Source organism: Protopterus annectens, chromosome 9.part0 (genome assembly GCF_019279795.1).
Source record: "Protopterus annectens isolate FY-2018-M chromosome 9.part0, PAN1.0, whole genome shotgun sequence".
NCBI classification, from domain to species: Eukaryota; Metazoa; Chordata; order Ceratodontiformes; family Protopteridae; genus Protopterus; species Protopterus annectens.
In genome coordinates this window covers 1,475,052,145-1,475,064,787 of record NC_056743.1, presented here as the reverse complement: position 1 = coordinate 1,475,064,787, position 12,643 = coordinate 1,475,052,145, and the positions used below count along the sequence as shown (strand labels likewise).

At 42.3% G+C, this 12,643-nt stretch overlaps 1 protein-coding gene across 1 annotated transcript in view; it reads left to right on the top strand.

The window, feature by feature from the left end:
- The window catches only part of LOC122812125 (adhesion G protein-coupled receptor E1-like), a gene marked incomplete in the record, with an annotated part of 2,110,064 nt that overhangs the window by 1,473,509 nt on the left and 623,912 nt on the right, over positions 1-12,643 (top strand). The window contains 1 exon segment of the mRNA XM_044084415.1: positions 2,616-2,805. Within this exon segment, the coding sequence (XP_043940350.1) occupies positions 2,616-2,805 (190 nt within the window).

Sequence of the window (12,643 nt, the reverse complement as noted above, 5' to 3'; positions counted from 1 at the left end):
GCAGAGGAAGTGATACTTTTCTCTAAATACAGGAGAATTTCCTGTTCTTGGTGAGCATTTAAGTTTAAAAAGTAGATTAAATTTGAGACATTTTGGGATAAGTCTTTTTGGGGAGAACATTTAAAGAAAGTTGCTGATTTTTTTGATATTCTGTAACACTTTAAACGATTAATGCATTTTACTTAGTTGCCCTGATGAAGTCTCTGTGGCACTGACTGATACAAAATGTTTGACCTTTTCTCAGTTAAAGAAAGAAGAGAGATAAAGTTGCACCGGGCCTGCATTTTCTGAAGAAGTCCTTTACATGGATGAACTAAACTGAAAATTAAAACAGATTTTTTTCTTCTGAGTCCTGCTTGTGGTCCCAGCATAACTTTATCTATTCTGCTCTTAGTTCTTGCAGTCATAGCCGACCTTAGGCATAGGCCAACTAGGCAGCCACCTAGGGCGCCGCTCTAGCAGGGGCAGTTTTTCAGTAATCTGGATGGTGTAAGTAGACCAGGATGGGGGCACCAAGTGGTGTGGGAGGCACTGTGGAGCCTTTTTTCCTAGGGCACCAGTTGACTAAAGGCCGGCCCTGCTTACAGTTATGCTTTCTGCTACAGCTTTGGGATTCAGAAAGGCTTAAAATGAGGGGGAAGCCTTAACACGGCCACCCCCCCACCCTTGCTGTAAGATTTCTGATTCTTAAACTACCCTTCTGTTGAGGTTTTCAGCAAGTGGCGGCCTCAGCAGGAGAGTGATCTCATAGGCAGAGCTGCATTGTAACACAGCAATCTAAGGAAGCAACTACTGCTAATTCCATGTGCTCTCACCTAGAAATACCAGCTGCTCCTGTTTTATACTGCAGAGTGACTTAGAGACTAGATCAGTAAATTTTCATTTTTGGTGGAAATAGTGAACACTGACATAAAGCAGAGGTCACCTATTTACTCCTATAAAGGCAGTTGCAGTGCAGGTAAGTTCACTGAAAATATAAGGGTGGGGTTGGGTGGTGGGGTGTTAGTGTGTGCATGGCTGTAGGCACAATGAATGAAGCTGCATGAATGTGTGTGTGCGTGTGTGTCTGCCATTGTGTGCATACTATGGGATTAGGTAGGGAATTAAGAGTCTGGATGTGTGTGGAAGAATGGTTGAGTGTTTCCGTGATTGTCATTGACTGCCGGTCGGGGGGGGGTGAAGTGGACTTATTTGTTGATATGTGCATATGTGTGTATCTGTGTGTTTGGAAATGTCTGGGAGAGGGTGTGGAGGTATGCGTGCATGCATGTCGGGATGTATGTGTGTGTGTTAGTGGAGGGGGGGTCAATTTTGCCATTGCAATGCATGGGCCACTATGGAGAATAATGCTACCACTACTGAGTCTGACAGCACTGAAAATGCAGAGGAGATCATGGAATTGCAGAGACTGATGTTTTCCCCTTTCCCCACTGCAGTGTGATCTTGAAGTTGGTATATGTAATAAGCAGGGTAGGTTGCATGGGAGCTTGCTCCCCTTCATAGAATGTTAGTCGACTTTTTTGGCAATGTGTTTATCAATCTTTTGTGTTTGCTGTAATACAGTTCGGCTTTTTGACCATTTGGCATTATGACTATGTTCCGATTGTCATGGTGGTCACATTGTGGGGAGGGGCTCAGCAGGGAATCAAGACAGACAATAAAGACAGTATATATATTAATTTTAAAAATGTTTTGTAAATTACTTAAAACATCTCAGGAAACTCTTGAGCAATGCATATATTGTCAGCAGCTTTTTGTTAATCCATTTATAAACTTTCAGATGAGGCCAAACAGTTCTGTCTCTTTAGCTTATTTCTGAGGTATTTACAGACATTTTAGTAATATAATAAATAAATGGTATATGAACAGCATTTAATATCTAATTAGCTACATTAGTTATAGATCAGGTATCAGTGGAGTCGTACTGCCTATCATGTAGGCTTTACGATGGACTCTTTTAACATGTGTATATAGCATGGTTTCTCAAGTATCAATGCAAAAATGAGCAGACAGTATTAGACGCCAGAAGTTGTCACTAAGATGGTCCTATAGAAACACCCAAAGGCACTGCTAGAGTTTAATTAGGTGGTTTATTTATTTATTTTTTTAGGATGGGGGGTTTTGTTAGCTTCTTTCTTTCATATATGCTGTTTCATTTCTGATGTGAACATAAGTCTTCATACTTTTCACCACCTGGTGTTTTCCTAGTCATGCCTGAACATGGTCCATAATCAGTGCACATAAAATAAACACATGGTTAAATAAAATTATACTAATTTATTTGCATAGCCCTTGGGGTGAAGTACCTAGGCATATTGCTTCCTTTGATATTTTTATAACTCGTATATGGACTGGGCTAATAAGTTATAAAATAGACATTCACTGAAAGACATGCTATCTATGTACGATTTTGTGATTTACAACAGCTGTTTTGGTATAGCAAGTTCTATAAATGATTAATGTCCTCAAGTGCATGTAGTGATAACAAAACAGACAAATTTTTCTGTTACACGCAAGTTGAAATACTTGCATTTACTATTTAAAGCTGTTTCCAAAGTATGAGGAAGTTCATTTGAGTTTTTATTAGTATGGTAATGTTATTCATTATTTCATAGAGCCTGATTAATAACATCACAGCTCTGAAATTTAATGATACACATACCAAGGAGAAGAAAGCTGAGGCCGTAACAAAGATAACCATATTGCTGAAGAAAGCAGAAGAAACAGTATTAGAGACTGTGATGTCATCACTGGGCTCAGATAAAACAAAAGAAAAAAAACTAAGCATTTACACAAAGGAAACTGGTAAGCCAATTGTATACACATTCCGAAGAAATATTTTTTGACAAACATGTTAATGTAATGTATTTGCCATATCTATATGTATATGTAAATCTATATCTAATATATCAATCTCTCTTGCTCTGTATGTAAATATATATGTATATGGGAGCACTTTACATAATCGAATTACAGAAATCTCGAATTTCGTATGGTCGAGACCATATGATCGAAATTTCAGTAAATCGAATATGTAAAGTTTTAAAAAATAACACTTTACTTACCTTAAAACATTACGTGCACACAGAGGCAAGGATTCTTGTATGCTCTGTGTGTACGTAATGTTTTTATCTTTTTTGCGGTGTTGACAGGAAGTGGGAAATCTCCCGTTTTGTGCTTCCGCATACAGTGCAAAATGGGAGATTTCCCTTTTCCCCATTGTAGCGCGATCTCGGAGTTGGCATATTTAAGTAGGGGGGTGTGAGGGGCAGAGCCCCCCACATGGGGGTGCAGGGGGACAAAGCCCCTCTGCAAAAGCGATGTTTGACTTTTTTTTTTAGTTTCATTTTAGAAGTTCGAGTTTACAAAACTCGATCTTTTGGTTTTGACCATATGAATTTCTAGATTTTGGGAATTCGAGGTTCTAAAGTGAATCTATATATATATATATATATATATATATATATATATATATATATATATATATATATATATATATATATATATATATATATATATATATATATATATATATTTTTATATGTTTGCTTAACTGGGAAGGTGGGTTGATCCAGAATCCCATTCCAGTCATGTTGTAAGTTGGAGGCAAATGTCATGACTCAGGTGTACTCTCCAGTCCAACTGGTGAATCTGGGCATTTTGAGGCAATGTTACAACTGCCTCATGTACACAGACAACCCTCTCCTCCTACCACCAAACACTAATACATGTGAGAGATGCTATTATACAGCCAAACTGGAGGCTAAGCTCTCTCAACCCAAGACTGGATCAGACAGTCAAGAGGAGAAGGGAAATACTTGCATCACACCACCAGTCTCACATAAACCCATTAAACCAACACTGGCAAAAAACACATAAATACATGAAAACATACTTGGACGCTCTAAATAAAAATCTGCAAAAGCAACAGAGACCTCCAAAGCAGACATCCAAGCAACCTCTACCCCCCAACACAAACCATGAAACACATACTTCACAAAACCAGTGTGCTACGCAACCACAGCCCTTAAGGCAAAATAACATACCCAATATACTGGTAATAGGTGACTCTATAGTCAGGCACACTGACGTCCCACTCTCTAGACTGAATAAGGAGAAGGTTACTGTTAACTGCCTGTCAGGTGCCAGGATCTGTCACATAACACAAGCACTCAGGTCACTCCAGAACAAGTACAAATATGACTCTGTCATTGTCCATGTTGGTGTGAATGACCTGAGCCTTACCTCTCTGGTCTACATAAAAAGAGACATGGAAGAGCTCTCTGATCATATACCCCAGGCCGTTATGACCCTGACTCTGAGTAGCATCCTGCCCTCACCAAGAATGATATCACGGTATAAAGAAAAAATTATCAATTTCATCAATTGGCTAAGTTTCTGTGTCATTCACACGGGATCCAGTGTCTGTCTGCCTGGGATGACATGCGTGACAAGCCGCTCTGCTTCACTAGGGATGGCTTGCATCTGTCACCCTTAGGCTTTCAAATACTGGCCAAGGCTCTTGCCACACCCATAGTGCCTTTTTTTAGGCAAGGCTCAAAAGACAAACCCACCACCATAAATAGCACAAGTAACAAAAAATTGATGGCAATGCTATTCAGTGTCAGAACTCTAAACCTTAAAATGCACACACTCGAGGTACTCCTTAGTATGGAGAAAACTGATATATGTGCAGTAACAGAAACCTGGTTTAAGGCTCCAGAGAGCACTCCAGCACTACCAGGCTACAACTCATACCATACATTTTGGCCACAGAACCCGGACCCGAAATACAAAAGGTGGGGGCGTAGCCATATTCATCAAGGATACCCACACCTCCAGGTCAGTGGTGCAGCACAATGCTTCAGAGATCATCCACGTGCAACTAACAATGGGCAAAACTGCAATTCAAATTGTAACTTGCTGCAGATCATCCACCATGTCCCAGGACCCCCATTCCACGTTTCTGGAAACACTGGGAAACATACAGGTCCTACCAAACACCCTAATATTGGATTATTTCAATTACCCAAACATTAACTGAGAGAACTACTCAAGTACTAACTCCCTTGCCCAACATTTCCTAGAATTTATAAACTCAAATGCCCTGGATCAACTGGACAACACTCCCATCAGAAGTGACAACATATTGGACCTGGTCATCACCAACATGGGTGACCAGTGTTTCACACCGGAGGTCAACTCCTCGCTGGTTAGATCTGACTATAAATAAATCACTTTGGATATCCACATTCTGCCCTCACCCCTGGACAAGGAAACCATCATGCAAAACCTTTCAAAAGCAAACTTCATGTTACTTAAGACTGAGGTGGAAAGTTTCAAAGCCCCCATACTAAATGATAACACTGTTCAAGCTGCAAAATCCTTTACTAATGCATTCTATGGGCACCTACAAGAATGCATGGATTGTGCTATCCCAAGCAAAACCAAGACTCACTCCTCCAAGTAAAGGAAACCAATCTGGTGGACCCCTGCCATAAACAAGCTATACAATAGAGGGAGGAAACTAGTACAGAAAACAGAAAAATCCCAAGAAGGGAAGACATCCCTGATCAGTATCAGCAAGAAACTACAATCCCTCATAAAATCATCCAAGGTGACCTTCAAAAGAAAAATTGCCAGGGACTTCAAAGATAACCACAAGGCATTCTTTAGCTATGTCAAGAATCTAAGTGGCAATGCTCACATCTGCTCGGAGTTAGTGCAGAATGGCACAAAATACAGTGAACCGACCGATATCGCCAACATCCTGGCAGACAGGTTCAGTGCAAACTTCACCGCCCTCTCATCCCCAAAAGGGCCCATAACCATTCCAGAAGAATGTAAAGCCCCTGAAATCACAGACACTCAGGTTAAAACAGCCCTCTCCATAGCCAAAAAACACAGCATCGATGGGACTGGATGGTGTCCCAGGCTGCGTCCTACATGAGCTCTAAGATGAACTAACTCCTCACCTAAACACACTGTTCAAACTCAGCCTCTCCAGAGGCTATGTACCCATAGAGTGGTGCACAGCAATGGTTATTCCACTCCACAAAAGTGAAGCCACAACAGACCCCAGGAACTATCACCCTATAAGCCTGACTAGCTTGGTCTGCAAGGTTATGGAGTGCACCATCATGGAACTCATTAACAGAGACATTGGGAACCTCCAAACACTGGACCCTACCCAGTTCAGCTTTGTTAAGGGCAGATCATGCCTCCTAAACTTGGTGGACTTCTTTGAGACAGTTGTCAAGGCTATAGACGAGGGAAAGGTGGTACACACAGCTTACCTAGCCCTCGCAAAGGCCTTCAACACCATTCCCTATTCTGGTATTATAGACAAGCTCACCAGCCTGAACATAAACCCCTACATCACAAGATGGGTTGTCAAATGGCTCATGGACAGAACACACATGGTGAGAGTTGTGGGAGTTAGGTCCGACTCTAAACCAGTTACAAGTGGCATTCCCCAGGGCTCAGTCCTAGGACCCCTCCTGTTAGGCATATACTTCTCAGAGGTACAGGCAAGCACAGGAGGACTATGGCTGACTAAGTTCACAGATGACTGCAAACTAGGTGCCATAATTGACTCTCTGGCTGACACAGACATCCTCCAGAAGGATCTCACTGAGACAGATACCTGGTGTCAAAATCATGGCTTCAAGCTAAATGCCAAAAAGTGCATAGTCATCCCCTTTGGAAAAAACAAAGTACCCACAAATCGCCACATAGGTGGTAGTCCCCTAAATACGGAAAACGTAATAAGGGATCTGAGGACTGAAGTAGATAGTAATCTCTCCTTTGATAATCACATTGCCAAAGTAGTTAGAAAATCCTTCTATGTGACCCTCTAATCACAAAAGGGTTCGCATCCAGATCAAAAGAGGTCATTGTGCCCCTCTACTCATCGCTCATCAGACCCGTCATAGGGTGCAACACCCCATTTGGGATATACTTTACAAGACACCTGCAACAGCTGGAAAGATCACAGAAGTACCTCACCAAGAGGATCACTGGCCTCAAACAGATGCCCTATGCAGCTCGACTGAAGGAACTCCAGCTGTACTCGGTTGCATACTGCCTACTCAGAGGTGATCTCTGCCTGACATACAAGGCCATGTCCAACCCAGAATTGATGGATATGCTCCACCTAAATAAAATCTTATCCCCTCGAGCCACATGCTCTAGAGATCTAAACCTCACCACAACAATAAATAGGATGTGCTGGTGGGATAGATTCCTGTCCCAGAGACTTCCCATGCTTTGGAACAAGATTCCAATCTACATTAGGCAGAGCTCCTCACTAACACTCTTCAAGATAAACCTTGACGAGTGGATGGGAAACAAAAGTTTACCCCGGGGATCACTTCAGTGGCTCTGCTGGGCAGAGGCACAGGGAACTAATCTAAGAGGGTGTCGAAAGCCAACACATTATACGCTTATAAATGCCTTCGGGCAGATAACCTAGTACCTGCCTATGAACCTATGAACTTATGAACAGTAAGGAATAACAAATCTTTATATGAAATGTGCAACCAGTACTATAAGAATTGTTAATAGTTAAAAGCAGCTGAAGTGATGTATAATACACTGAAAGACACTGCAAACAGGTTTAAAGACAACTCCACACATTGAAAGTTTATACATCTGCTCCTAGATGGAGAGTGGCTGTGTACAAAAAGGGAAATAAGAGTCAGCTGATTCTTTAGAGTAACAGGAAGTCCTGCATTACCATATGCATACTTCTACAAGAGTTTGATGTTGTAGGGGGAGCAGATGGCAGTAACAGGCAGAGCATATTGAAACTGTGGGATACACTTGTTTATCCTCACAACTTTTGTTGCTTCAAGATATCTGCACCTGATCTTTGAAGGAAAGTAACCAGACAAAAAGTGCACAACGTATGGCTGCTGAGACTCCAGTATTATTGAATTGTTCAGTTGGTGTTCTCGAAGTACAATGCTGTAGTCCTGGAGCTCCAGAGATGTGTGGGCTATCTTCCAATAGATGAATCCTGATATCCTCGGTCGATGAATGGTTAGAGTGATGACTTCATGTACAGTAAGTGCACAGTTCAAATACAGGCCATTCAACTTTTCCACATGCATCCTCAGCCTTTTGACAAAATCAGGTTATATCCTAAAAATTTAAATAAATGTTCACATCTCTAGAACCATGAGTTACTAAAGGAGTGTATGTGTCAAAGTGGTCAGGTCAAACTTGTCTTTAAAATTATAAAATTAATTGGATTATAGGTCTTCAGCTGAATTTTGTATGTCACAATAAAACACAGTAAATATGTATTTGTGGTAATGCTTCGTGAACAACATATAATATCTCAGTAATCACTCAAGCTGCGCACTTAATGCCAGCAACCCTTTTTTTATCCATCTGTGAGCTTTCATGTGGGGATAAACATTGCCGAGTTTATAAAATATAAACATTATGACAATATAAATAATAGCATATGAACTATGTTTAATTTCTCTTTAGCTGCACCAGATGAAGGTAAAGTATCAGTGCAATTACATTGTCTATCATGCAAAGTATAGGATGAAAACTTTTAATAGGTTTTATTTTATGTTTTCTTCAATTATTAATATGAATATGAACAAGCAAAATCAGATGCCTATAAATATCAGTAGTATATGAGGCAGTTTATTTTTTGTCTGTGTAAACAATTTCCTATAATCAAAGCCAGAGATGTGAGAATTTGTTGTGCAGATCTCTTTGCAGGGTCACAGTTTACAGGTCATCAGTGTGCATGTAGATATGATTACCAGGTTATTCTCTAGGGAGTTTTTTTTTCTTGAAAAATTGGAAAGAGGTTAGGTCCTAGAACCAGATTCTGAGATACAATGGCCTTAAAAGTCTTCTTTATCTTCCTCTAATAATACTCAAAACAGCTAACATGCTAATAGGTTCATAGGTGTGGACTAGGCTAATGGTCCTGGAGCCTTTACAAGTCTAACCCATAGGATTAACCTGTCACCGTGCCACCTGACCTTAGTTTCCAGTGCCTCTGCCGAGTAGAGCCACTGGCGTGATCCCCAGGGTGAATTTTCCTTTTCCCATCCACTCATCAAGATTTCTCTTGAAGAGGGCCATTGAGATGTTCTGTTTGACATGTATGGGAAGTCTATTCCATAGCATGACCAGTCTCTGGGTTATGAACCTGTCCCTTCAGCATATTCTGTTGATTGTGGTAATGAGGTTGAGGTCTCTGGAGCGTGTGGTGCAGAGGGATTGGGATTTCTTTAGATGTGGCACTTCTAACAGAGTTGGATCAGTCATGGCTTTGTAAGTCAAGCAGAGATTGCCTCTAAGTAGGCGATATGAGACAGAGAATAGTTGGAGTTTTTTGAGTCTGTCCATATAGGACAAGTGTTTAAGGCCTAGGATCCTCATTGTGAGGTACTTTTGTGGCCTCTCCAGTTGTTGCAGGTGTTTAGTGAGGTACATGTCAAATCAGGCATTGTACTCAATGATTGGCCTAATGATGGAAGAGTAGAGGGAGGCAATGATCTCTTTCTTCCTGGATGCAAAACCCTTAGTAATGAGATGTGCCACATAGAAGGACTTTCTGACCCCGGTGGCAGTGTGGTGGTCAAAAAAGAGGCTGCTGTCAACTTGTGTTCCCAGATCTCTTATAATGTCTTCTGTGTTCAGTGGACTACCATTGATGTGGTAGTTCATGTGAAATGTGTTTTTCCCAAAGAGGATGACGACACAGTTTTTGGCATTGAGCATAAGGCCATGGTTCTGACACCAGTCATTGGGCTCCATGAGGCCTTTCTGTAGGATATCAACATCACTTGGGGAGTTAATAATGGCTCCCAGCTTGCAATTGTCTGCGAACCTTGTCAGCCAGAGTCCCTTTGTGTTGGCCTGGACTTCTGAGAAGTAGATACCAAACAGGAGAGGACCCAGGACTGATCCCTGTGGGACTCCACTCGTGACTGGCTGGCAGTCTGACTTGGAGTCAGCTACTTTCACACTGTGGGTTCTATCTGTGAGCCAGTTTGCAACCCACCTAGTCATATAGGGGTTGATGCCTTCTTAGTGAGTGGAGAATGGTATCAAAGGCTTTGGCCAAATCAAAGTAGACTGCATGAACCACCTTGCCTTCATCCATATCTCTGGTGACTGACTCAAAGAAGTCAACCAAGTTGAGCAGGCATGATCTACCCTTCACAAAACCAAACTGTGTGGGATCCAGATTTGGAGATTCCCTGTATACTTGTTTATTGGGTCCATGATGATGCATTCCATAGCTTTGCATATCAGACTTGTCAGGCTAATTGAGTGCTAGTTCCCAGGGTCTGTAGTCTCTCCTCCTTTGTGGACAGGGATGACTATAACAGTGCACCATTTGGTAGGGACAAAGCCTGAGGTGAGGCTGTGATTGAACAGGGCACACAGGTGAGGTGCCAGTTCACTCTGTAGTTCATGTAGAACACAGCCAGAGATATTGTCAGGTCCCATAGCAGCTGTATTCTTGGCCTTGGACAGTGCTGTTTTAACCTGTGCAGCAGTAATACTGGGTGCCTGGCAATCTGCTGGTATTGTGACTGGTCCTTTGGGAGAGGAGAGGGGTAAAGTTGGTACTGAATCTGTCTGCCAGTATATTGGCAATATCTGTTGGCTCGGTATAGGAGGTACCATTGTGCAGTAGCTCCAAACAAATCGAGGTATTGCCATCGATATTCTTTACATAACTGTAGAAGCCCTTGTGGTTGTCTTTACTATCTGGTACAATTAGGTTTTCATAGCTAGCTTTAGAGGATTTGAAGAGGGATATCAACTTTTTGTTGAGGCTGATAAGGGAGTTTTTCCGGTCCTGGGACTTCACCTTATTCCACATCAGTTTCCTCATTCTGTTGTAGAGTTTGTTTATGGCAGGGGACCACCAGATTGGCTTCCTTTTTTTGGAGGACAGCGTCTTGGTTCTATTGGGTATGGCGAGATCCATGCATTTGTGTACGTGTTTGTAGAGTACATTGGTGTATGATTCAGCGGTCATGCAACTATTCTCCATTTGCATGGGTGCTGTGAAGTTAGCCATCTCTGTTCTTAGGAGCCCAAAGTTAGCTTTGGAGATGTTTTACATGGAGGGGGATGGGGTTGGGGGTAGGATGTGGATTTCCAAGGTGATTACTTTGTGATCGGATCTAACCAGGGTGGAGTTTACTACTGGTGTAGAGCAACGATCACCCATGTTAGTAATGACTATGTCAAGGATGTTGCTACCTCTAGTGGGGATAAGAATGAGCTGGTCCAGGGCATTGGAATTAATGAATTCCAGGAAACGTTGGGCAAGTGTATTGGTACATGAGTAGTTTTCCCAGTTAATGGAGGGGTACTTAAGGTCGCCCAACATAAGAGTATTAAGTTGGACCTTAATATTCTCCAGGGTGCTTAGGAACATGGAGTGAGTGTCTTGGGACATGGTTGGGGACCTATAACAGGCTACAACCTGAATCACTGTCTTACCCAATGTTAGCTGCACCTGAAGTATCTCTGATGCATTATGTTGGGCTACCAGTCTGGAGGTGTGCGCATCCTTTATGAATATGGAAACAAAACCGCCTTTGGAGCTTCGGTCCAAGTTCTGGGGCCGAAAGGTGTTGAATGAGTTATAGCCTGGTAGTGCCAGGGTGCTTTGTGCTGCCTTGAACCAGGTCTCTGTTACAGCACAAATGCCAATGTTCTCCCTTTTAAGGAGTGCTTCGAGTGAGTACATTTTGAGATTTAGACTTCTAGCGATGAGCAGCATGACCCTCAGATTGCAATTGTTTGTAGCTGTTACGGTGGTAATTTGGTCTTTGGAACACCACCTAAAAAAGGCACTATAGGGGTGGCAAGAGCCTTGTCCAGGGGGTGACAGATGCAGGCCATCTCTGGCAAAGCATCGAGTCTGTCATTCATGTCATCCCAGGCAGACAGATACTGGATTCCCTTAGAATGACATCAGAAACTTAGCCAATTGTTGAAATCATTCATTTTCTTCTTGTACTGTGGTATCATTCTGGGTGATGGTAGGATGCTGCTCAGGGCTAGGGTCATATCCGCCTGGGCTACATAATCTAACAGCTCCTCCATGGCTCTTTTCATGTAGTCCAGGGAGGTACATCTCAGGTCATTCACACCCACATGTACAATGACAGAGTCATATTTGTACCTGTTGTTGAGGGACCTGAGTGCATGTGTTATGTGGCGGATCCTGGCATCTGACAGGCAGCTGACTGTTACTTTCTCCTTATTCAACCTAGTGAGTGGGATATCAGTGTGCCTCACTATCAAGTCACCTATGACTAGTGTGCTGGACATGCTGTTTTGCCTTAGGGGCTTCGGTTGAGTGGCACACTATTTAGGAGAGTTATGTGTCTCGTGATTAGTGTTGTGCTGTGGTGGTCAAGTGCGTTTCTGCCTTGTAGGTTTCTGCTGTTTGGGTAGATTTTTTTGGAGAGCCTCCATTAAGGTGGGTGTGTGGTTTGTGTTTTTATGTGAAGGCAGTGCTGGTGTATGTTCTGGAGAGCTATGTGTTCCATGTGGTGTGGTGCAAGTGTTGACCGTCTCCTCTTGACCAGGTATTCCGGTCTTGGCTGGAGAGTGTGTGGCTTCCAATTGGATATAT